The sequence below is a fragment of the Taurulus bubalis genome (genome assembly GCF_910589615.1).
Source record: "Taurulus bubalis genome assembly, chromosome: 18".
Taxonomy (NCBI): domain Eukaryota; kingdom Metazoa; phylum Chordata; class Actinopteri; order Perciformes; family Cottidae; genus Taurulus; species Taurulus bubalis.
Window position 1 is genome coordinate 7,293,082 of NC_136606.1, and position 22,559 is coordinate 7,315,640.

Here is a 22,559-nt window from a genome sequence, read left to right on the forward strand (position 1 = left end):
CCGGGGTGATCAGAGCAATAAACTTTTGACAGACAAGCTTTTTGCACACAACAGTAATTGCATTTGTTCTTGCATTTTTTTTGGGGGGGGAAATGACTTCCAGGTTTTAATTGGCCTCTCAGATATCTTTTTAGACTGAACCGTCAGTGAAAACGAGGCACACACAAATTCCAAAACGTCACTCTGCTTGCATAATTTCACGGACTGAACTCAAATTAGATCCCTCTTTGACCCACTCGCATCTGAAGGAAACACAAACATGTTGTGGCATCCATCTGTCCTTTCATGCCTCTGAGTTCAGACAAAGCGGTGATAGATTCTCCACCGGCCTCCCACGCGACTTCACAAAACCTGCAAACTGTGATCAAACCAAATGTCATCATCAGTGTTGCGTACACTGTAAGTAAACAGCGAGATCCATCATCCCTCTGGTCGTAGGATGATGTATTTTCACACAATAGAGGCTTTGTGGTCTTACAAATAGCAATAAGTCAGAGCTGTCATGCTGCAAAGGAGCTATTATAGAGATGGAGACGGTTAATCATTGTTTTACTGCATTGTGTTTTCTTTTTGTGTGGAGTTTAATATTACAGTATATTGGAAATTAGTTTTTTTTTTTTAATAGCAATGAAGCACAAATCCAGGTTTCTGTGCTCACTCTCAAAATAGCCCAAAGCATGAGTCACATCTGATGCTGCTTGTTGGTAAGCACAGACAGACTTTCAAAGTAATCTTCTAAATCTATTTAATCTCTCGATGTAGATGTAGCCTGACATACTTACTGACAGAATTGTGTCTGTTCTTCCAAGTCCTTACCTTAAGCTCGAAAGAGTAGTAGTGTATGAGGGAAGGATGGGGATTTAGTTAGAATATTAATGTAGTGTATTGATTCCTGAGGAGAAATTCTCTTGAGCTTACTCCTCTGCAGCAGTGAGTTTGGAGATCAGGATCAGGATCCGTTGTAGCGTCGGATTGGTTGTCGATGTCGAGGTCCCGGAGGTTGGCTGTCACAGAGCAATGCGGACTGGATTTATTTTGATGATTACAGAGCTTGAGTTCAACAGTAAAAAACATAATACACACATTGATCTGTTAAATAATTTTCACCAATTCAAGGCAACTAGACAGTCAGTCAATAGTGACACCACTTTAGTCCAGACTGAGATGTGTCAACAACAATTAGATGAATTTATGAGACATTTTAGACGTGCATGGTTCCCAGAGAAGGAAGTCAATAAGTTTCTGTAGCGCCATCATCAGGAAATACTTTTGTGTATGTCTAAAGACCTATGTACTATTAAATCAAAAATCCTCTATGGCCTAAGCATTCTAAACAATTGTCTTGTCACATTATATTTGACTTACTTCTGAAAGTTTAAATTGACTTCAAACATGTAATTGTTTTTTTGAAAGTAGGTAAGTATAGCGATTTCAAATATCACAATACAGCACACGTCCATATAATTACTATATAAAATGGCTGCGTTCCAACAATACAATTAGCATAATGCAAGATAATTAAATATATGTGGACAATGTAAGTAATCCACAATGTTCCTATTCTTCCAAACGTTCTGCAACACGAGCGCAGCAGGTGCTGCTCAGGTGGCATAAGATGCAATCTTCTCGGTTCATGCAACCTTTGTGATGACAGGTGGGTTTTCAAAATGTAATTCTGAAATAAACTTCAATATCGGGTCTACTGTTTGTATACAGATAGACAATTACATACAACTAACTTATTTACCACCAGATTGAATCCTGTCTAATAAAAGTTTATTTTCTCTTGCCAGAAGCAGTTTCACTTCCTTGTCTTCTCTTCTTTCATTTCTTCCATTTTTATTTAATTTTAACATGCTGTAGCCTATCCCAGCATGCACTGGGTGAGAAGCTTTCACAGATTCATGTTTATCTTCCCAAAGCGACACTCAATATGCCGTAACACTGAACTTTGACCAGGTGTTGAGGAAGTTTCTTTTTCAACTTTTTAAGAATTCACCTTTTTCTGCAGAGCCCCAAGGCGGCTTAGTCAGTCTGTTAACTTGCACCAGTATTTCACAGCAGTCAGTGAATTTTTGACCACCGGGAATATAAAAATCCACCAGTTGATGGAAGAAAAAATAAATATTGACTTTGTGGAGCCAGAAGAAGCAACTTTTTAGCCATGGCATCCAGTTTCTAGCGTGAAGAATAAACTTTCTGCATGAGTTTAGCATCAATGCATGAAAAACTATATGAAAGATAATTGCATTCATAAGTTTAGGAGTTGTGTTAATTGTTGAGCAATACGTGTGGATTATATAATACGTGTCTGCAGATATTTTAATTTCCTTAATTTAAATAACCCACTAATTGACCTGATTGCTGCATAGAGATTTTTCTGACAATAAAGAAATGCAACGGAAGCAGATACCCGAGGAAGTTTGAGTCAGCAGTGAAACTGTTTAGATTATGTTCTCTCTGCGGTATGGACTTTTGACTTTTTGTTCTCCTCATATCCACCATATTCACAGACGCTCATATCTATTTCTTCCAGAGGGCCTTGAGGAATCAACAAATGAGCTATTTTAACATCCTCAGACATGCGATGACATAATGAGGATGACTCTCATTTTCATGTTACCGTTGCATAATATTCACACGAAGCATCGCCCTCGCATCAGAAGTGTTCTTTTTTTAGCTCGATTGTGTCTTGCAAACCCTGCAGCTTTTATGTTTGCTGTTTTTAAGATAACTGATGAAAATGATTTAATGAAATGAAATATAACTTAAGGCTTCTTAAAGAGAAGACATTATGAACTGTAAATGAAGCTCACTTTGGGACAAAAGGAAGAGTAACCATCTCAATATAGTTCCACATGCCAGGTTTTAATGACGTCAGGAAGAAATGCACGTTTTTGCATTCATTATTATTTGACTTACAGCAGCACAATGGGGTCATGTTAATTATCGCTATGCACATAAAGGTGTCAACATATCAACCACATAAGATGAGTTGTTTATATGAAATGGGCTTTGCTTTTATACAGTCTGACGTGAAGTATTTCACTTAAGAATACAATATAATAAAAAATGGAAAGTTGTATTGCCTCTTCCATTAGTTTGATCTATTTTATGTGATAGTGTCTTTTACAGTATCTAATTATTTTTGATCTAATTACTAATTACTCATGTGCATTAGTCTCAAGTGGTTTTATATTTGTCTTATTTTCAGCTTGTCAGTCTGTAAAACACTATGACTTCTGCTAACCTGCATTAAAAGGAGCTAACGTTTGATCACTTGATTGATGGATTATGAACAAACAATAACAGAACTCTAAAGGGATTTTTGGGGGTGTTGGGTGAGATGTGTTCTGTCAACACCATTTACATATAAAGCCTACAATCTGTTCTACGTATAGCTAGAACCTGTGAGATGTTTTTTTTCTGTTACAGAACAATAGGACTAACTGAGGGATACACCTCATGCTTTTGTGCAATCTGCCATCTGACATGCTTCACTGGCTAACATAATACTATGTTCACTAACAGCCTGCGGTGCCAGAAATGCAGCACGGAGAAGAGCTCTTTGGTGGCACCGAGGGGATCCTTTAGAAAAGAGCTCAATACTTCAGGAAGGGGGCTTATGAATTTCTACCAACAATCTACAGCAGATAGAGATATGTTTCAGTGCATCCTCGAACAAAAGATATACGTTGCTCAGAATGTTGGCGTTATAGCAAAGCAGCAACTTTCTGAGATCTGAGGCTTTTTCTTTATATATCAATGTAACCGTTTAGATTGACGGAGGAGGTGAAAGGATGGCTGGTCCTGTTTGCTGGTTGCTTTGTATCCTGCCTGCCCCGGACCTTGGACGTATATCACCTCCATCTGTCCCTCTGGACTCTGCCCACAGAAACATAAATGTGCAGCGCAAAGCTCAGTGACCCCAGAGCTGAATGCCACATTCATTCCTCCTGCATCCCTCCCCCTCTATCTCACCCTTGACCTCCCCAGTGGCTCATTTAACAATGAGAGTAAATCGCCCAAAGTCCTTCAAAATGTGCAGCAGAAAAGATAACTGCTGTGGCATGAATCTGAATTGATCTTTTAATAGATATATCGGCCATCTTTAGAGGCAAAAATGCATGGCATATGTTAATTTATTGTGTGTTAATCCTTTTTTTAATTTCCCATTAAGAAAATCAGAGATGTCTTGAATATGTTTTACTCCACTGTGGCATAAGATTGTAGGACGCTGTGCTCCTGCAGGTTATTGTCATCGCTATGTCATCTGATAATTTGGGTGTTATATATAAATGTGTGTGTGTGTGCGTGTGCGTGTGTGTGTGTGTGTGTTTGTGTGTGTGTGTGTGTGTGTGTGTGTGTGTGTTGTGGGTCGAGCCCGAGTGCGCGCCCCCTCTCCATCAGTGCGTGCGCACGAGTGTCCGCAAAGCCGCCGCTGCTCCTCTCCAGGCGCGCAGTGCCGTCCACAAACTTTGATGAGCTGTAACCTTCGCCAAGGAAACAAAACGGGCTGAATACATTATTTATTTTTTAAACATATTTTACAGGTTGCGTCCGCTAATTCGGGTCGATCGAGGTGAGTAACCTGCGAGCTTCAAATTACTCTGATGTATTGACGTTTTTTCGTGAGAGGATGGAGCTCCTGTGTGTTTATTTCCGATTGTTTTGCATGAACTACAAGTGGCTCCGGAACCAGAGTGAAGTTCGCGTGGCTTTCATGGTTTTGCAATAACGTTATGATGTTGTTGTTTTTCCTTTGAATCTGTGGTTTTTCACGTGTGTTTTTCTGGCTCAGTCGCACTGATGTTACCTTATTTACCGAAATGATTTGCATTATTATTAATCGCCACATCCCTGATTGCCATGTAACTGTTGTTCCCATGTCGTCTTATCATTTTAGTATTATTATAAAGCTTTTTCATCAACAAACAGGTGTCAAAATGGAAATCTCTCCTGTTGAGATATTCAAAGAAGACAATAAGTGCCTGCTTGAAGACTGTCCGGTGAATTCTTCAGCGTGGATCTCCGGATACTCCGAGAGCCGCAACGTGACCCACGATGATAGCTGGGAGCCGGAAGGCATGTCTCCCATCATCCCCATCATCACTGCAGTCTACTCCGTGGTGTTTGTGGTGGGCTTGATGGGCAACTGCCTCGTCATGTATGTGATCATCAGGTAAGGTCCTTTTAAGTATAATACAAGAAGGCTGAAGATCAAGAAATACATTGTATGTTTATGTGGCAATATGATAAGCATGTCATCGTGATTTAAAGGATTATTGTTGACAGGAAAGTATCTGAAAAAGTAAGACAAGTCTTTTGACAAATGCACGGGAACCTAAAGGTTTTTTAGGAAAACAACAGAGGCCCATACAGAATAATGTGTTCCTCCACAGTCACTGTAAATGTTATTACTTCTGGAGAAGGCACTGGCACCAACCCTTGGGCTTTCACAGTGACCTCGAGGCCATCTGGTCTCTGTCATCGTTCCTTTTAGTGCCCCGATGCTCAATAGAGACAGGTCCTCTGCTCTAAAGCCCACTTGCTCATCCAAAGAGCTAGCATGTAATGAGCATGTTAAGTGGCTGCAGCATCTAAATATATATTAATGTTGCACGTAGTAAGGCACAAGGGACCAAGCAGTTTTGCAATTTGTCAAAGAAATTGTTAAGATTGATGTTGTCATTTTTAATTCAGTGGTACACAATCATCCCATACATAATTGATTCTGCCCTTTTTATGAATCTAACCTTCAAACTGCAAAACATAATAACAATATTCTGTAAATGTCTCTGTCTGGTGGACATGATATTAATCAAGGTGGAAGCTAGTGGTGCTTTATCAAGCTGATATCCTGCTTGCACTTCATTGGCTCTTATTTATGGCGAGTGAAAGCCAACAAATCTCCCTTTTTATGTAATGTGAATCGCAGCGGTGGCATCCACAATTACCTGAAATCAGATTGATTGCGACGCCTGTCGGTAGAAGCCAATTTTATCACCTCAGTTGGAGAAAAGACTGTACGCTTTACTATTCAGTTGCTCTGTGGAGGACGATTCAACTGCAAGGTGCTTTATGTTGATTTAGTGTAAACAACATCTGAAATGATCTCCATCCAAACACTAAAGGTACAAAGTCCACACAGGCCATACATTAGACGTTGAGCTATAAGCCATTAGTAGCACTATCTGTCATGGCAGTGCAATCTTTATGTCTTTAAACGGTTTGTGCTGTTAAAGCTCAATGTTTTGTACATTAACATTGAATCATATGACTACATGTAATGTGTGGAAAGGGCCTTATAGTGATGAACCCACAGACAAGTATCACCCGACTCTGCAGTCGCCCCTCAGATCTCTAGATGACGTCTTTTAGCTCTTTGTTGCGGTTGATGTTTTGATTCACTCTCCCAGCTCTCATCTTTGTAGTTTCCAGTCACAGCTCAGATAAAGCTTCCTGCTACACAACCAACAACAGTCAGACAAATTAGCAAAGTTAGTGACTAGCTGGTGAACATAGTTAGCAGCGAAGGAACCAGATATTCCACTCAGGAGTTGGTGGAGACCAAAAACAGAATTAAAAGAGTCAATATCAGACGTTCATTCATCAACTCCACATGAATGAGTGTGTAATGTATCAATGTTTGGTTTACAACTTGTTGCGGAGTCCCCAAGTGGCCAAAACACACGCAAAAATATAATATATATGTTTAAAAGAACAGTTTAAAACATTCTTTTAAAAAAGCGAAAGCTTCTTATTCATTAACTCTTTATGGCTTTCAACATCTACAACAATCTGTCAGCCCTGCAGCATTGTCATATATGGATTTATCCAAGGATTTTATCACTAGAAAGATGATTTTGAGTGATACATGCTCTATGCGATGACTTCATTTTTATATATTTATTATAAACCAAAAATGCATTCATTTCCATGAACCATGGAAATGTTGCCTCGGAAACCATGAATAAGAATAGGAAATTCTGAAGAATCTTGGTTTTAATCTCATTTTGGGTTCAAGGTAGCAGTGTGAATTAATGAACGTTGACTCATAAGCCAAGAAGGAGGCTCTCAGTCTCTTGGTGGGTGGTTAGCTGGTCATCTCTCTCCTCCTCACCATCACATGCGCTCAACAGGTACACGAAGATGAAGACAGCCACCAACATCTACATTTTCAACTTGGCGCTCGCCGACGCCCTCGTCACCACCACGATGCCCTTCCAGAGCACGGACTACCTGTTGAACACCTGGCCCTTCGGCGAGGTGGTCTGCAAGGTCTTCATCTCCATCGACTACTACAACATGTTCACCAGCATCTTCACCCTCACCATGATGAGTGTGGATCGCTACGTGGCCGTGTGCCACCCGGTGAAGGCCCTGGACTTCCGCACGCCGATCAAAGCCAAGATGATCAACGTGTGCATCTGGATCCTGTCGTCAGCGGCGGGCATACCTGCTTTCATTCTGGGCGGCACGCAGACGAAGAGCGGTGAGGAAGAGCTTTCGCCCTCCCTTAATAACGCTGAATAGACAGGGCACTCACTTAAAGCCTGCGCTGATAACGTTTTCAGGGCGGAAATATATTCTCTCATCTGTCAGTGCAGAGTTTTCCATTAGCCGCACATCATGCATCATCCTCCCTGAATATGAATGATGTAAGAAAGAAAAAAAGAGTACAGTTTAGAGCAAAATGTTCCCTTTTGAGTGCAAATTAGCTGTTCCATACCGCTTGCTAAATTGATAGGAGAAAGGAACAGAGTGGAATTCTATTTACGATAAAGCACAAGTGCACTTCGTCTCTTAATTTACTTTTTCTCCCCTCCTCTCTCCTTTGCTCCTGCAGACATAACCGAGTGTGCCTTACAGTTCCCAGAGCCGTACGTCTACTGGGACACAGTGATGAAGGTTTGCGTGTTTGTCTTCGCCTTCGTCGTGCCTGTGCTCATCATCACCGTGTGCTACTCCCTCATGGTCCTGAGGCTGAAGAGCGTCCGAATGTTGTCCGGCTCGAGGGAGAAAGACCGCAACCTGCGGCGGATCACGCGGCTGGTGGTGGTCGTGGTGGCTGTGTTTGTGGTCTGCTGGACGCCCATTCACATCTTCATCCTGGTCAAGGCGCTGGTGAGCATACCCGAAACCACCGCCATCATGGCCGCTTACTTCTTCTGCGTGGCTCTGGGCTACACAAACAGCAGCCTGAACCCTGTCCTGTATGCCTTTCTGGATGAGAACTTCAAACGCTGCTTCAAGGACTTCTGCCTCTCGGCCAAACTGAAGGGGGACAAGGTGTCGGGGAGCAGGAGGACCCCCGGCGTGCGAGAGGCCGCCGTGACCCTGGGGAACCCAGATGGGACTAGAAAGCCGACATGACTAGCAGTGGAACTGTCTTCAATTTCTCACATTGGAAAAGAAGACTCGCATGACCTGGGCCTAACCCATGTCACGTCGGCAATGTAGTTCTGTCTATATTACAGAGTTTATTTCCATTACCAGTTGTGTTTTAACCAGTGCCAACATCTATTTTCAGAGATCAAAGGAGAGGTTCACGTTATAAATAGTGTGTCACTTTGATTCATAACTTTCCTCGTGACAGATTGTGTGTTTAGACGGAAGTGAACTGGAAGAGAATTTGTTTCAAGACCAAAAGTTTGTTTTTTATCATTTCCTTTCCAAAAATTTAAAAAAAATGCACATTAATTACGTAGATTGCAAGTATTCCTATACCAAACCAAGAGGTAATGAGAATATAATGCCAACATTTCCAAAGAGAATTGTTGATTATTTCATGTGAAACAAATAAACAATTGTTACATGAATGGCACCGTCACACGGTAAACTTGTTACATCAGTAGTTTTTAGGGTTATATGATCACTCAATTTTGTTCATGCCTTTTTCAAATTCTATGTATTCCTGTAGGAGGAAAAGGGAATTTGTGGAACCAGAAATGGTTCTTCTTGTGGCTCTGAGGAACCATTTTTGGTTCAAGATGGCACCTTTATTTTTCTGTGTGGATAATGTTTCTATCACCAAACGTGCCTTTAACAGTCCAGGATAACGGATGTTTGGAGCAGCAGAAAATGGTTTCAGTAACGATTAGTAAGGGTCAAACAGCGACAGTCTTTTTGTTAGTGGTATAGCTGCATGAGTCACTGACGTCCCATATTTGAATCCTTTTCATTTCTGTTTGACGGTGAGCATTTAAATTGTGCTGATTGACTACAATGTGAGAGAACTGACTCATGGTCGACTTTGAAGTCACTGAGAGGTAAACTAAAAAAAGAAAACTCAGTCGCTGCATCAAAGCTTAAAGTTTATCGAGGAGAGAAGTTAAAAAATCCTGGACTTGAATGTGCTTTTAAAATTTGACAGAGGGCTCTCAAACAGCTTTGACTCTGGAGTTGTGTCCAGACTGATAAGTTGTCAAATTTGTGGGATATAATTCAATCACATGTGCTTTGTGTGGCTTTTTACTATGATACACATAGTTGTATTGAAACACTCCGTTATTGTAGGGAAATGTTGTCATCAGTGCAATCTGAAAACATGAATAGCTGTTTAAACAAGTTGGTTAGATACTGTTTGTTCGGTCAACTGTACAATATGAAAATATATGTTATTTTGTATAGATAACGGGAAAAAAATTTGCACAGACATTGTTGAAACATACTGTATTCGTAGCATGTCAATGATCATTGCTATGACAGTTTAAAGCAGCATCGGCAGCCAGTGCTTGATGCTGTGCTGTTATTTTGAATGTACTGCAAATAGACAAACTTATTATACAAATGTATGATCACTCATGGTATAAACTCATACATCACATTAGAGGTCAGCTAGGCAATTCAGAAATAAAATTCATTTTCAGAGACATGTTTCTCTCTCATGTCCCCAAACCAGAGTGTTGTGGGTTTGGGGAAACTTTTTTTAATTTATTGTTAACAAATCTCTATTTAAACGGACACGCAGAAGTTCTGTTACTTGACAACAAAATAAGAGACATTATTCTACGAAACGTCACTGTGACCAAGACATCATATTTTTATCTTCAGTCTCTGTGCTTAGCGTTTAACCTGCTGCTGCTGTATATTGGCTTTGACTGCTGTCAACGCTCAAAACTGTGCTTGAAGCGATAAATATTAAAGCTAGTTTAACAAACAATGACTCTCTTCTCTTGCAATGAAAACTCATCTTGTTGTCAGTTTTGATTTGTAAATCTCTGTAATATTTGATGTGATACTCTCCTTTATGCTGCCACGTCTTTCTATGTTTGCACTGCGTCATTACTTTGAATATTTTTGTTGTAAAATAAAACACTGTCTCTCACAGTGGCTTATTTAAATCACACGTTGATAGATGAGGAGCAGTTTGAGTGTTTAGGAGGTCGGGAGTCTTCTGCAGGTGATTATGTTTTATTCACTGTTTTACTGTAAGCCAGCAGCTCCCTCCAGAGAACAGAACATGTCATTACTGATGAATATGAATGAACATATGAATTGATTTTGGAAAGATTATATGGGCATTGAACTCCCACCGTTGTTAATGGGATACTGCATTACATGTATTTGTTTTATGTTTAGACGTGTTTAAATGTTATGTGGGCTACATATCATGTTTTGTCTCTTACTTTTTGGCACACAAAAAAAAGAAAAATAACAATGAACCGATATGTTTTTTTTATTTTATTCAAATATAATATGGTAAGCGATCTACATCAACACCAACACAACACCTATACTTTAAACATAAAATAAATGAAGACAAACGGAGAGCTGTTTGAAGGGCGCGGCCGAGTGACCAATTATCACGTGACTCCTCTGACGTCACTCGCGGTCTCTTCCGGGTGTTTTTGCCTCAGCTGGTTGGTGTACGGTGTCAGCGAGCTACAGCGTCCTTTACGAGTAAAAAAAGCCTCAATTTTCAGCCAAAATGAACAGATTATTTGGCACCGGGAAACCCAAGGCTCCTCCGCCGAACCTGACAGACTGCATAGGAACCGTGAGTTCAATCCTGATGTAACTTTTTGGACGCTGTCTCGAACAAAGTAAACAAAGATGGACCCCTTCTCGGCTGGGCTAGCTCACTTTTATGAGCAGGAAACCATATTCAGACGCTATGCTGTCATAATCAACGAGCCTAATACTTACTAGCTATGTTATTATTGATAGCAGACAGGGTTATCACATTGGGCGTGTTTACCTCACGTTGATAGCGTCGGTCGACAAACAAAGGTATTTAAACAACACAATGTGTTTATCTGTTCACGTAGTGAATCAGCATTATTTAGTTTTGAACAGCCTTTACACTGGTGTACAACAGGAACCATGTCGCTCTCGGTGGAATGACAGCAACCAGTTATACTGGTTATTTGTCAGGGAACAGCTATTATTAGACAACTAGGGTGGAGGAAGAACCGGATGATATGTAATGGTCTTCATTAGGACTAATTTACCCAACTATGTGTGGATGCCTAAAGAAAAAGCCTTCCATGCAATTAATCCTTTCTCAGAATCAGCTTTATTTGATCTGAAAAGGGCCATTTTTTTAAAGAGGAATACACTGATAATGACCAGAAGCTCATGTCCTTTTCTCTGTGTTTTACTTGAAGGTTGATTCTCGCTCTGAGTCCGTGGAAAAAAAGATTGCCAGACTAGATGTAGAACTTGTGAAATACAAGGACCAGATGAAAAAGATGAGAGACGGGCCCTCAAAGGTGAGATTCAGTGTTCGATGCTGCTGTAAAGCCAAGAAGAGAAAGGTCTCTTCTCTTGGAGCCTTTAGGCTGCTGACCAGGACCAAAAGCCTCTCATCAGCACAAAGGGAGCGTTTACAAACTCTTTTTTCTTTTTATTTTAACATACACACATATATGCTGGAGCAAGCAGAGCTCAAAACATGGATGTAGATGGGCTGTTTGCTTTTTAAAAAAAAATGTAAGAAACAAATTAATGGTGTAAAATGTTGTAGTTTTGCACAAGATCACTGAATACATATAGTAGTATACCTTCAATATCTTGATTTTATACTGTTTCCAATACCTCACTGCAAAACTTATTTAATTTAATGTTAAATGCAAATTAGAAACTATCGGATCAAATATTTAGAATAAATACTTTTGTCCCGTTCATGTCTCATGTTGATCATCAGTTAGTATCAGTTGTTAAGTATTTCTAATTATTGTTTTCATTCACCAGAACATGGTCAAGCAGAAAGCGATGAGAGTTCTGAAGCAGAAGCGTATGTAAGTACTTTGATTTACCAAAGTCTGTGTCTATAATATTAAACAGATCAAATTAACTATAAAAGAATTGCATGTTTATCTTATCAACCACAGTTATTACACATCCCATCTGCAATGAAAGTCTAACTCTATATCATCATTATATCGTCCAGGTATGAGAGCCAGAAAGATAACCTCATGCAGCAGTCGTTCAACATGGAACAAGCAAACTACACAATCCAGACCCTGAAAGACACTAAAACCACAGTAAGACAGTCAATTATTAAGTCAATTATCTACCAGATGATATTTTCTTCCAACTGGAAAGAAAATGGGTCTTTCTGCTGACATTTTTTTCTTCGTTTTAGGTTGATGCCATGAAAATCGGCGCCAAAGAGATGAAGAAAGCATACAAGCATGTGAAAATTGATCAGATTGAGGTATGTGTTTTGTGAATATAGATTTACCAACCAATATAATTGATCTCAGCGGACCAGATGGTGTATATTTAAAGACGGTGGCGACAATGCATTGCACTGCTCGTGAACACAGCCAAAACATCCAAACTATACCTTTTAACCTTGTGTGGGGCATTCAGCACAATAGAAGTCTTTGTTACAGAGCCAAAGAATGAAGCGTGAACTCTGAACTTGTTTTCTTTTAATATTCAGGATCTTCAAGATGAGCTTGGGGACATGATGGAGGACGCCAACGACATCCAGGAGGCGCTGGGCAGAAGCTACGGCACTCCTGAAATTGATGACGACGACTTGGAGGCCGGTCAGTAAAATACTTCAAGGATGGGAATAATTGCCCGTTGTCCTTAAATAACATGTGTTGTCATTGAGACCTTTGTTTCACACAAGCTAACAATGGCTGCCATTTCCTTCCATCCTTAACCGTTTCTGCGTCCACAGAGCTGGATGCTCTGGGAGACGAGCTCCTAATGGATGACGACAGCTCCTACCTGGACGAGGCTGCAACAGCTCCCTCCATCCCGGAGGGCATGCCCGGAGACAAGTCGGTGAACAGGGTACTTAACAGTTTTAAAAAAATATATATTTTTATGTTCTCTTTAGTTTAGAGCTTTTTTTTCATGAACGGTCATTCTTCTTCTTTGTGTTTCAGGATGGTGTCCTGGTGGACGAGTTTGGCCTTCCTCAGATTCCTGCTACATAAAAGTGCAACCGGAGCAATAATGCTAGTTTTACATGTATCATAGGCTTTTTGTATTTATCCAACTGACACTCCCAGCCTTAGAGTGCAGAATTAAAAACCAAAGCATCTTCTGTCCAAGGAATGATGAACTGCATCTTAAAATCAGGTATCTTTAATTAAAAGTTGATTTCTACTCAATTATTGAGCTCATATCTCATGTATCTGTGGTGATTGTCTGATTTGGGATTCTCTTAACTTTGTACAGTTTCTGCAGCATTTCTTTGCCAAGAACAAAATAAATTATATTTTTCAAACAATACATCGAAGTCATGCAAAAGTAATTTATACAAAATTCACTTTATTGCCAAGTAAAATATGTAGAAATGGATAATCAATAACTTAAAAGATATTTATTTTTTACATTTACTTGAGAAAAATAAATACAGATTTCTTGACGCAAATTGGGGCTCAACTAAAATAATTCACAGCGTTGTCGTTTGCATCATCACCAGCTCAGCCTGTAAGTGTGAGGGAAGATTCTTTGGTGCAGGTACTCCACCACACTGGTCTTGTTTCGCAGTTTTTCAAATTCATAGAAAGGAATCTAGAAAAAAAGAAATGTTTTTTTTCAGTAATTTCATCAAAAGTTACGAGAACTAAATGAGTAAAACAGTCAGAACGTTCTGTAATTTCATTCTATGTACCATTTATTAATAAACAATTTGGGCAGAGGAAAATCTGTCAGAAAATTGCTGACTCCACAAAAGTGAAGATGGGGTTCTCACCTGAACAACTTCATATCCCAGAAGCCTCAGATGTCGCTGCTTGATGGCCTCTTTTCCAAGTAGCTGCCTCGTGTTTGTAGTGAACCTCTTCTGTCCGTCAATACAAAGCGCGATCCTGCAACACACAAACCATCCGGAGCAATGTGTTAAAACCCATTTTCAAAAATCCCTGTAGCGTCGACAGATGAACGTCAGAAGAGTTTTTACATGAAAGCATTTACCTTTTGTATACGTCATCAACATGACTGGCAGGCAGCACATATCCTTCTTCATCAAGTTTTATCTCCACATCTACAAGAACAAAACAAAAAAAAGTTGTTGGCCGTTAAACCCCTTTATGTCGACTACAGGGAACATTTAGGATAAACAGCTGTTACATTACCGAGTGTGTAGCAGTACGGCGTCAGAACTTTGGATCCAAAGTATGAACGATCCCCGAGCAAATCCACCAGTCCAGTTTTTACAGAGTTGTACAGATGTGCGTCCACGGGCGTCTCCAGAGAGCGTCCAGACATGAGGAAGGACTTGACTCGGTACTTGGGCAGGAGCTTGGAACCCTGAGGAGACACAAATACGTTCATACTCAATTCTTGCTTTACAACTTAACCCACCGTATAATTACATTTTTAGTTGAAAGTACATTTTTCTGATTTCTCTTGAGCAATCAATACAACATCAACATTTTTCCATGAAAGCTGCAGTGACATCAACGATCTGTTTTGGCCTTCAGAATAAAAGCACATGGGCAGCCACACCAAACCACACAGTAGACACGCTTCAAGACGCAAAGTCTGTTTTGTATTTGGTCAACAGTCACTATGAGAAAGGTAGGAAGTCACCAGTACAGGTTTTATAATGTAGATAACTGGAATGCACTGAACCTCACACATTACATTACATTTCATTTAGCTGACGCTTTTATCCAAAGCGACTTACAATAAGTGCAATTCCACCATGAGTACAAATTTAGAACAACGAGAATCAAGAAAGTACAATTTCTTCAATAAAGTTAAACTACAAAGTGCTATCTTTAAGTGCCATCTAAGTGCTACTACGGTGCTACCTTCCTTATTCAAGGGTGGCATGTTGTAAGAGGGTGTGTATTCAGGTTTGAGGCGCTAACATATCCAACTGTTGACATAGTTTTACCTTTTTTACCTCATAAGAAGGACACTCCAACTTCAACGTCATGTAGAGCTGGGTCAGCTGTGCCAGGACGATCCGGTCCATTCCTGTGCCCTGCTCTGGAAGACAGGAAGGTTTAGTCTATAGTATCTCTATAGCCAAATATCACAAATGTGTCTCATGAGGAAAAACTTCCCCCATGCAATATATGTCGTGTGTGTATAGTATAAACCAACATATTGAAATTACAGTATAAACAATCCGGATGACCAACTTGTCGATATATATTGCAGAAGGATAAATACACAAGACAATAAAAGCAACAATGTCATTGTTAGTATTCTTCTTAAGCACGCTTGTGGAAAGGTCGAACACATTGCAGGTGTCTGGCGGGATGTTTCACCTTGCAGTTGCTGTAGGAAGTAACTGCTGAATACTTTGGAGACAAAGTTAACAGGGAACCGCTCCACCAGGGTGCAGGAGTGCAGGAGGTTGAGCAGCGTCCGGGGCTGGAAGTGTGAGAAGCGTGCACGCAGGATGGTTTCAACTTTCCGGAACACCTCGCCAGCGTTGGGAGGAAGGTAGCCGAGCTTTCCGAAAGCCATGATCTGCCTGGCCACCTGGCTGGTGCTGTAGTCGTCTGCTCGGTACACAAAGCTCTCTGCGACGGCGTCAAACACAGTCGGGGACAGGATGTTCCTCCGGCCGAAGAACTGAATCACCTTGGTCACCGTCTCCGGATGCGAGGTGAAGGTCATTGTGGGCACGTACCTCTCCATGGCCTCCACAAAGTAATGATCACTGTGACCAAAGTGCATCAAGGCGCCGAGCACAACGGTGAGTTCCTCGTCGGTGAAGCGAGGCACATGCCGCACAGCCTGTTTACACAGACTGATCACAAGCGGCATGGCCTGCGTCTGGTTCAAGGTCACGAGGGCGCTGAGCAGCCCGCTGACAGCGGGAGGATCCATGCGGGAGGCGACCGTCACGGCGTGGGAGTGCATGGAGTTCAGCAGGTCCCGGTGTTTTCCGTCTTGACCCACGTCACCTTGCAGAAACCTATAGGCAGCAGTGAGATCCGAAAGGCTCCACCGGGACGGCTCCTGCTTCTGGATTTGCTCCATCACCTGCTCCAGCATCACACAGCCAGGACCCCCCACAGCCAGCATTGCCCGGCCCAGAGTGCACAGCTGCCCTACACTCATCTGCCCTCTGTCCAGCCTCTCCTGGCTCTCAGACACCAGCCGCACCACCAGCATGCTCCAGGGATCCAAGAGGAGGCGGGTGCAAGCAAAGAGAGCCGATACCAGTCCGGCATCTGTCAGCCGCACAGAGTCCTCCTCCAGCTGGAAGCACAGGGCTCTGATGGTGTCATTCTCCAGCACCGCGGGATCCTTCAGGGATCCACTCTCGTGCTCCAGGTCGGCCACGCGGTGGAGTGCCGCTGCAGCCATGGTGTCAGACATGATCTCCACTGTGCGCAGCAGCATGAAGACCTGCCGGGACGAGGAGCAGCCCCCTAGACGCTGCTGGAAAGCCTGCTCCTCTGCAGCCGTGGGCCGGTGCAGCTGGGTCAGACGGAACCGAGGTCCTGAATCTCTGTGGAGTCCGACAGAGCTGCTAGCGACAAACAGGGGCTCCTTCACAATGGTGCTCAGATTTCTCCTCCCGCAGTCCAAGTGGAGCTTCTTGCAGCCCCGACTCTGGATGCAGCCGGCAGCTGAGGTGTGCAGGCAGGCTGCACAAGTATGACCGGCTCCATTGGCCCCCAGGAGCCTGGCGGCCCGGACGGGTCCGACAGGAGGGTAGCGCTGGATCCCGAACTGCCTGAACAGCTGACATCTCTGGATCAGATTCAGAGCCATGCCTCTTCAGACCCAGCTGAAACAATGAAAAACACATACTTTGAGGACAAGAACTCGAGGACAACGCAGGTGTTTCCACAATGTTTACTGACTAAATCTGAGATCACCATCAGTGTTACTAGCAATAATAATAACTTTATTTATATAGCACCTTTAAAAACAAAGTTTACAAAGTGCTATACAGAGAATCAACGAATAAACATAACTTAATATACCGGTAAACAAAAAGGACCACACCATAAAGGCAATGAATACAACAAAACCAAACAAATAACCAAAAAGAGCAAATGTAGTAGAAAACAAATAAATAAAATATACAAACAAAAACTGGGGAACAAAAGAACTGCATAATAGATTATAATAGGACATACAAGCACGAGAGTGACTCCCTTGTGAGTCTTCCGTTAACTAACCAACCTTGAGGCAACGTTAGGTAACGTGAGATACTCAGACGCGAGCTTCCTGGCTCGCGCTGATCTGATTAGCGTGTTTAAAGGCTGACACCTGGACCCGCAGTGAAGAGTAAACAACAATAGACAAGAGGAAAGCGGTAACATTCACACCTTGACATTCTCGGCAGCTGCACGGGGACATAAGAACCGGGGAACAGCGTAGACGTTTCCCGTCACGTGGTTCCGTAAGGATCCTGAGGCATTCATGGCGCCTCGTTATGCGGTTCTTTGGTTCATTGGATTATAACTATATCTAGTAGTTTATGTTACTTTTGGTCGGAATTCAACTTTGACTACGACATAATATAAATATTGCTGACAAATCCAGAATACGTGTCGGATATGCTTGATTCTTAATAACTTTAGCTGTAAAATACAAACCATTTTACCACTTTACCGACAGCATTAGAAGGCAGCACCATTCAGCGTGAGTTCTTTTATTTAGACAATAGAGGGCGACATAACCCACTTAATAACTGCACACTCTGACCCAATAGGTTTCCCCTAGTTCAAATGGCCTATACATTGCCATTAAAATGTGCTAATATGGTATGCCAAAAATATAATACAATATAGTATGCATTGTTTATGATATACGCTACTCTGACTTTAACATAATTACTTATAATTAATTTTTCATTACATTTTTACGGTAAACTATACTATGATTTCTATGAAATTCTATGACTCCGTATAATGGTACTTGTATAACTGTATTTTTTTATTGAACTGTACTATGATTTTGGATTAGTTTTTTTTATAACACTTTACTACGGCGTCTTTTAGCATTTTCTTTCTCCAAAATCTATTTTTAAATAATGAATAAAGTAATATAGTAATTGAAAAAAAATCATTTCTCTACTCGGCTACTGTGTGTCAAACCCTTTAACAAGAGTTTGTCAGATTAGGAATGACAACTTGTAGTTGCTTGAGAAGTAGTGGAACCTCTCAGCCTTAAGTTTGCAATTGCGATGGACAATTCATCAGTTCAATGAAGTGCATGGATAAGATTCTTAGTTACGTGTGCTGCCCTCGATCATATGCTTGCTCCCTACAATGAAACTCATCAGAACTTTAGGTATCCCTGGCCTAGTGGATTGGTTTACAATTGGAAAACTTTCATCTCGACTTGAAGGTTATTCAGCAAAGACACATCCTCTCCAATAACAAGTTTGGCATTAGAAGTGTACCTGTTGAGCGTATGTAGATACTGCTGCTGCTAAATCAATAGAAACCTGACAATCATAGATGGGATCAACTGTATCATGCATATCTAGTAGCTCAGCGTTCTCACTGGTCTGTTAAATAAGAGTTTTAAATAACAAATACACACTCAATTTTCATGAGAAACACTCACAATTATATGCAGGTGTTGATGCCAGTTGGACAATGTTTCTTTGAATTGGGTCACAAAAATGCACCATAAGTTTTTAGTAAATCTTGTGTTTATTTTATATTCTACATTTAATGTTTCTACTGCACTGTGTTGATGGTTGTCGTTTGTCTAATGTATGCACCACCCACTAAGACAAATTCTTTCTGGTGTAACATATCTAGCAAATAAATGGTTCTGATTCTGATTATTTGCCCTCAAAGAAAGAATTCAGCCAGCGCTAGTCGGCACACGTTGAATGCATTTAGCGAGGAGGGAGTCGCCTGATCAAGTCTCAACAAGCACCCAAGGAAGGAAACATTGTGCATAAGCACCTTAGTTATAACAGGAAAAATAAAGACAGAATAATGCATCACTTATTTCAGTTGTCATTTATGGGGAGAAAGTCAGCAAAATACAACTTCATAGATGGCTTTATTTAAAAAGTGTATATTATAAAATGTAAAAATTCAGCTAAACCTGATCACATAATTGCAAAGACGTATTCCCTTAGATCTTCCAAGGTGCTGTCACTTCACATCTTTACACGACAGGAAAAACATTTTACATTCCATTGGACATAATTTTTGTCTCTTCTCATTAGAGATGTGTACATTTGGCAATGGTGGAAGTTCACAACAAACAAGAGTGGATAGTTATTGCTTTGGTTGTTTCAAATGGGGTTCGTACTGGAAAGTTGAGACATGCAGCACCGAGATCTAGCTGACGGAAGAGGAGGAGAAGAGGGTGGAAAGAATTGCGCTGGTATGGCTCTTTAATCGTCCTTATCCTTGGCACCGTGCTTTAGAATGCGTGTGAACTCCACGTAGTTGAAGTTGTTTTTCTTGTCGATGGGGGCCTCTCTGAAGAGCTCGTCCACCTCCTCATCTGTAAACCGGTCACCCATTGTTGTGAGCAGCTCTCTGAGATAATCCTCCTGGATAGAACCTGAGAGGAAAAACAGTCAAATCAGATAAGGCCAAGACTGAAAATCAATCAACATCAGAAGCATCTCCGAAATAAATTGATGTCATCCATGCTTCAGCTCAGGGGAAAATGGCCGTAGTAAGTAAGCAAAGTAGGATTGTTTTGACAAACTGAAAGATATTACAACCGTCTGAACTTACCGGCACCCTCCTCATCGAAGCAAGCAAATGCATTTCTGATCACATCCTCGGGGTCTGTGCCATTGAGCTTCTCCCCAAACATGGTGAGGAACATGGTGAAGTTGATGGGTCCAGGAGCTTCCATCATCATAGCCTCCAGGTACTCATCAGTTGGATTTTTCCCTACAAAAAGGACCTGGTTAAGATGCACTTAGTCTGAAGGGTTTCAACTACAGAAGTGGTTTCAGTAAAAAGGGACATTAACAACTGATGATTAAAATGTTTGCTTGTATAACTAGTTTTTAAAACAGTGTAGGTGCACACCCACGTGAATAAACTTAGACCTGTTGGTAGAGCCAACCCTAAAGTAACAACTGACTCAGAGACTCTCGTACTCACCAAGTGAGGCCAGCATGTCGTGAAGGTCCTCTTTGTCCACGAACCCATCGCGGTTCTGGTCAATCATGTTGAAAGCCTCCTTGAACTCCTGAATCTGAGACTGGTCAAACATGGCGAAGACATTGGAAGTTGCGCGCTGAGGGCGCTTCTTCGTGGTCTTTCCCTTTGCTCTTTTGCTAGACATGTTGACCTGTTTTTTTTTTTTACCTGTGGAAATAAATATATGTTAAAGTATACATGTTAGATTATAAATCCTGCAGCTAGACATTAGAACAGCCAGGTGCTTACTCCTTAAAGGAAGACGGCAGTCATCAAATGACAATAGGGAGAGAGAGATAAAAAAAAAAAAAGACAATACTATCACTAAGAAAGCAAAAAGATGACACACAGTGAGACAATCTCATCAAAGGTTATGTGGATCATGTCGTTGCTTGAAATAAGAGCTCGTCATTCATCCCCACAACTCTATGGAAAGGTATTTTAATTCTCTGCCAGCGATTCCCCAATGTGGTGTCCCTCACAGAGCTATAAATGGAAATGTTCCCTGGCTTTCTAGGTTGATCAGCTCGCCGGCTTCACTGAAGGCAGGAGAATTAGCGATGTGAGGACAGAGGCCCTTATCAGGCAAAGTCTTGAATGAAGACTCTCCTTCGTTCACATGACAGATGTGAATATTTGTGCAGCTGGATGTTGAAGGAAAACAGTCTCAGCCGCCTTGGACAGCAAGTTCTGTGTAGAGCCTCGCTTTGTATCGAGACATGGCCTAGATATCATCTATGAGACGCACGTTTTAATGTTTAATTCATTAAGAAATAAAAAGCAGCAAATAATAAATAGGAGACGCAGACTTCAGCAAATAATGTACTGGAATTTTAGCTTTAAAATATGTTACGTCTTCACAATTACAAAGCACTAATTATAAAAGTTTAAAACGCCTTCAATAAGTTCACAGAAGTGTTCCCAATATAAAAAGTGACTTACACTATGGTGACTTACTTTGTTAGTGATGCACACTTTCCAAAACGTAGCGCGCAAACTAATAGTTCAAACAACAAACTTATCCTCGTGTTCATTCGTTTCAATAACTGATTTTATGACAACTGTTCTGTAACAAGTACGTAGACAGCTGCGGCCTAGCTTGAGCCATGACGTGAACGTTAGTTCCCTACAAACACCCAGACAGCCGTGGACGTGACCCACGTTCACGACGAGAGGTTACATTTTAATAAGATAATTAACTTTGCAAGTCCTGAAAACCAATTTATTGCAACGGAGTTTGTTTTTGCTATCGAGTAATCAGCCACGAAGCTAACAGCCGTGTTTTCAGTGCAATCCATCGGCACAAAACCATATTCAGATATACTCCAATCCTTTACAATTACCACACGCTATTTGATATACTGATAGAAACACATTTATAATGTAGCTAAGGTGAATAGGTAGAGAAATAAAGTCAAAACAGACAGTCTTACCTGACAACTACAAAACACAGTTAGCCCGAAGCTGCTCTTTTCTCAACCACCGCCCTTCACTTCCTGATAATCATGTTGGGTTCCGTACAGGATATTTGGAACAAACCAACTAAGGAAAATAGGGGAGGTCAACAAGCACGACACTATTATTACTCTCTTGAAACCCAACTAATAAGTTGTTTTGCTCTGGATACTACGTTTAGAAAGCATATATTTGCTAAACTTAATTCTAAAACTGATTCTAATATTTTATTATTAAGTATATTAGAAAATCTAATGCACCTTCCCACCCCCAAGGGAGTAAATGTAACTTCCACAAATACTGTCTGGCCTGCGTTGACATTCCTGGATATGCCCTTTTAAGGGAAGAAAGACACATCGTCCTTTGTGCAATTAAGGCAAGGGAAAACTAAAATGATCCCTGTGGAAAAAAAATGGGCGTTACTGTAAATAAGGAAAACCTGTTCTTTTTTTTATGATGTTGTGATTTTATCATTATTACCAGTCAGATACAAATAGTAGTTCCCATTGAGTAGATTTTAATCTGACTCAAATAGTATTTAATCTACTATCAAATAGTATTTGATCAACAATCTACTAT

General features: G+C 41.0%; 4 protein-coding genes across 4 annotated transcripts; 2 read left to right on the forward strand and 2 right to left on the reverse strand.

The window, feature by feature from the left end:
• Nucleotides 1-4,946: 4,946 nt before the first annotated feature.
• Nucleotides 4,947-8,376, forward strand: LOC306750718 (delta-type opioid receptor-like; the record flags this gene model as incomplete). The annotated part of the gene is made up of 3 exons (XM_079234189.1): nucleotides 4,947-5,182; nucleotides 7,143-7,495; nucleotides 7,850-8,376. The coding sequence occupies 3 exons, from the start codon at nucleotides 4,947-4,949 to the stop codon at nucleotides 8,374-8,376; spliced, it is 1,116 nt and encodes a 371-aa protein (XP_079090315.1).
• Nucleotides 8,377-10,848: 2,472 nt separating this feature from the next.
• On the forward strand, nucleotides 10,849-13,701 carry chmp5b (charged multivesicular body protein 5b). The gene is made up of 8 exons (XM_079233997.1): nucleotides 10,849-11,002; nucleotides 11,613-11,717; nucleotides 12,199-12,245; nucleotides 12,398-12,491; nucleotides 12,593-12,664; nucleotides 12,896-13,004; nucleotides 13,142-13,257; nucleotides 13,353-13,701. Exons 1-8 carry the CDS (start codon nucleotides 10,934-10,936, stop codon nucleotides 13,401-13,403), a joined length of 663 nt encoding a protein of 220 aa, XP_079090123.1. The 5' UTR covers nucleotides 10,849-10,933; the 3' UTR covers nucleotides 13,404-13,701.
• A 93-nt stretch (nucleotides 13,702-13,794) lies between these two features.
• Nucleotides 13,795-17,157, reverse strand: fastkd3 (FAST kinase domains 3; the record flags this gene model as incomplete). Its single annotated transcript, XM_079234234.1, has 6 exons — nucleotides 13,795-13,986; nucleotides 14,168-14,282; nucleotides 14,389-14,458; nucleotides 14,550-14,724; nucleotides 15,326-15,411; nucleotides 15,696-17,157. The coding sequence occupies 6 exons, from the start codon at nucleotides 17,155-17,157 to the stop codon at nucleotides 13,888-13,890; spliced, it is 2,007 nt and encodes a 668-aa protein (XP_079090360.1). The 3' UTR covers nucleotides 13,795-13,887.
• A 2,200-nt stretch (nucleotides 17,158-19,357) lies between these two features.
• Nucleotides 19,358-22,024, reverse strand: myl12.1 (myosin, light chain 12-1). Its single transcript, XM_079234058.1, has 4 exons — nucleotides 21,959-22,024; nucleotides 20,487-20,693; nucleotides 20,109-20,270; nucleotides 19,358-19,929 (listed from the first exon to the last, which is right to left on the reverse strand). Exons 2-4 carry the CDS (start codon nucleotides 20,668-20,670, stop codon nucleotides 19,757-19,759), a joined length of 519 nt encoding a protein of 172 aa, XP_079090184.1. The 5' UTR covers nucleotides 20,671-20,693; nucleotides 21,959-22,024; the 3' UTR covers nucleotides 19,358-19,756.
• Between the last annotated feature and the right edge of the window lie 535 nt (nucleotides 22,025-22,559).

What these genes read in the sequence shown, in the direction of transcription:
- chmp5b (XM_079233997.1), top strand. Translation starts at nt 10,934, where the DNA reads ATGAACAGATTATTTGGCACCGGGAAACCCAAGGCTCCTCCGCCGAAC. An exon ending in GTTCTGAAGCAGAAGCGTAT is followed by an intron (nt 12,246 to 12,397) that starts GTAAGTACTTTG and finishes TATATCGTCCAG; the next exon opens with GTATGAGAGCCAGAAAGATA. An exon ending in TGAAAATTGATCAGATTGAG is followed by an intron (nt 12,665 to 12,895) that starts GTATGTGTTTTG and finishes TTTAATATTCAG; the next exon opens with GATCTTCAAGATGAGCTTGG.
- myl12.1 (XM_079234058.1), bottom strand. Translation starts at nt 20,670, where the DNA reads ATGTCTAGCAAAAGAGCAAAGGGAAAGACCACGAAGAAGCGCCCTCAG. An exon ending in CGACATGCTGGCCTCACTTG is followed by an intron (nt 20,271 to 20,486) that starts GTGAGTACGAGA and finishes TCCTTTTTGTAG; the next exon opens with GGAAAAATCCAACTGATGAG. An exon ending in CTTCGATGAGGAGGGTGCCG is followed by an intron (nt 19,930 to 20,108) that starts GTAAGTTCAGAC and finishes TTTTCCTCTCAG; the next exon opens with GTTCTATCCAGGAGGATTAT.